Raw genomic sequence first — 1,702 nt, 5'->3', positions numbered from 1 at the left:
GTCTGCTGTTGAGCGGAGATATGCGCTATACAAATGCTATATTATTATTATTATTATTATTATTATTATTATTATTATTATTATTATTATTATTATTATTAATATTATTATCATTATTGCAGTGGCCTTTACTTTGCCAAAAGCAAACAAAAATACAAAACAAACAAAAAAATCATTCGTAGTAAAAAAAATACAGAAATTGAAATTACATTTCATCTTAATTTTGAAATAACGAAAATGCGAGGTCATTCTTTCGTGGTAAAAACAAGAAAACACTTTGTGCATTCTACTTCCGCTTGCTTGTCGTTTGCTGTTTCACTGTGTAGATCTACATGCGACAAGATTACCGGTTGATTAGCCATGGTGTTGTTCAATATTCGCCAGTGTTCTTTATTTTTGGGTACACTTTTATTTTTTCTGTTACTAGGAGAATCAAGAAGTGATGGTGTATTCGGATGTGGAGGATTTGTCAAGTCTGACGTGGAAATTAATTATTCGTTGGTCGAGGTAAGTGTCACTCGAAGCCTTCACTAGATCTACCTACAACTACAGCCAGTTTGGTGACTGACGCTGACGCTGTGCTGCAGTTTGCCGTCTCTAACTGATCAACTGACTGAAACTGACTACAAACTAGGAATTAGACTACACATAGGCCTAAAACTACTTCTGGAAGACTGGGCTTCGTCCTCTGCTTATTTCTGTTCGGGGTTGGGACGCGATTAGAAAGACTCTGAGTTACAGCACCAAGGCCTTGTGCCACTTGGCCTTGGCCTTGACTGGCTTGACAGTTCAGTAAAGACAGATCTAGAAATCTAGGCAGATCTACTTAGATCTAATAGCCTAATGATGACTGAGTTGTAAATAAAATTTTAGTTTGCAATACCTAAACTAAAGTATTTTGTATTTCAGACGAAACTAAAACTAAAAGGTGACTTACTGACGTGCATGTATTTTAAGGCCGTCGTTATTCGGACTCGAGTCCAAATAAAAAATTTTCATATTCGGACTCGAGTCCAAATAAAAAAAATTCTTATTCGGACTCGAGTCCGAATATGAAAAAATGTTATTCGGACTCGGGTCCCGAAAAAAGGAAGTGTCTTCGTTCTATAGATCTAACGTTCAGTGCTTCCAATTTTCCGCCATTTTTTAGTTTCCCTCACACCTTATCTGCCGATCCAATGCCCGCCGCCTCATTAATACGCCCCCCCCCCCCACGTTTCCCACTTTCTTTGTTGTAGAAAAAGGTAAAATTGAAGATTAGCAGACCACCTGGCACCTGCATATAATGAGCTGTGTTAAAAAAAAATGACCGATTCGTTCAAATACACAAGCCTATCGATTGCAACTTTTGATTCCATAGACCAGCGCACAATTCATTATGTAGATCTACGTCAAGACTAGCTTATTATTGTAATAATGATCAGTTGCCGGGGGGAAAAAGACTGACGCGTATGCGACGTTCAAAGCCCGGACCGATAGTGCCCCCCCCCACCACCCTCCCCGACACGCACACAGCCACACGTGTGCAGGCCGCCCATCCGACCCCGACACACGCTAACGAGCCATCTTTAATTGCTTCTGATGACCTCTTGACAAATAAACATTTATTAGAAGCGCTATAACTTTTCAGGCCGGCCTCAAATTCATCATAAGATTAAAACTCGGCTCCTGCACAAAACGCCTTTTTGCCCGAAGTGATCCC

At 40.0% G+C, this 1,702-nt stretch overlaps 1 protein-coding gene across 1 annotated transcript in view; it reads left to right on the top strand.

Moving 5' to 3' along the window:
• Positions 1-291: 291 nt before the first annotated feature.
• LOC101846259 (nodal modulator 1) overlaps positions 292-1,702 on the top strand; it is a gene marked incomplete at its 3' end in the record, with an annotated part of 37,403 nt that continues 35,992 nt past the window's right edge. The window contains 1 exon segment of the mRNA XM_013090159.2: positions 292-507. Within this exon segment, the coding sequence (XP_012945613.1) occupies positions 361-507 (147 nt within the window).

Source organism: Aplysia californica, unplaced genomic scaffold, assembly GCF_000002075.1.
Source record: "Aplysia californica isolate F4 #8 unplaced genomic scaffold, AplCal3.0 scaffold01158, whole genome shotgun sequence".
NCBI classification, from domain to species: Eukaryota; Metazoa; Mollusca; class Gastropoda; order Aplysiida; family Aplysiidae; genus Aplysia; species Aplysia californica.
The sequence above is the reverse complement of the archived record's forward strand: the minus strand, read 5'-3'. Positions and strand labels throughout refer to the sequence as shown.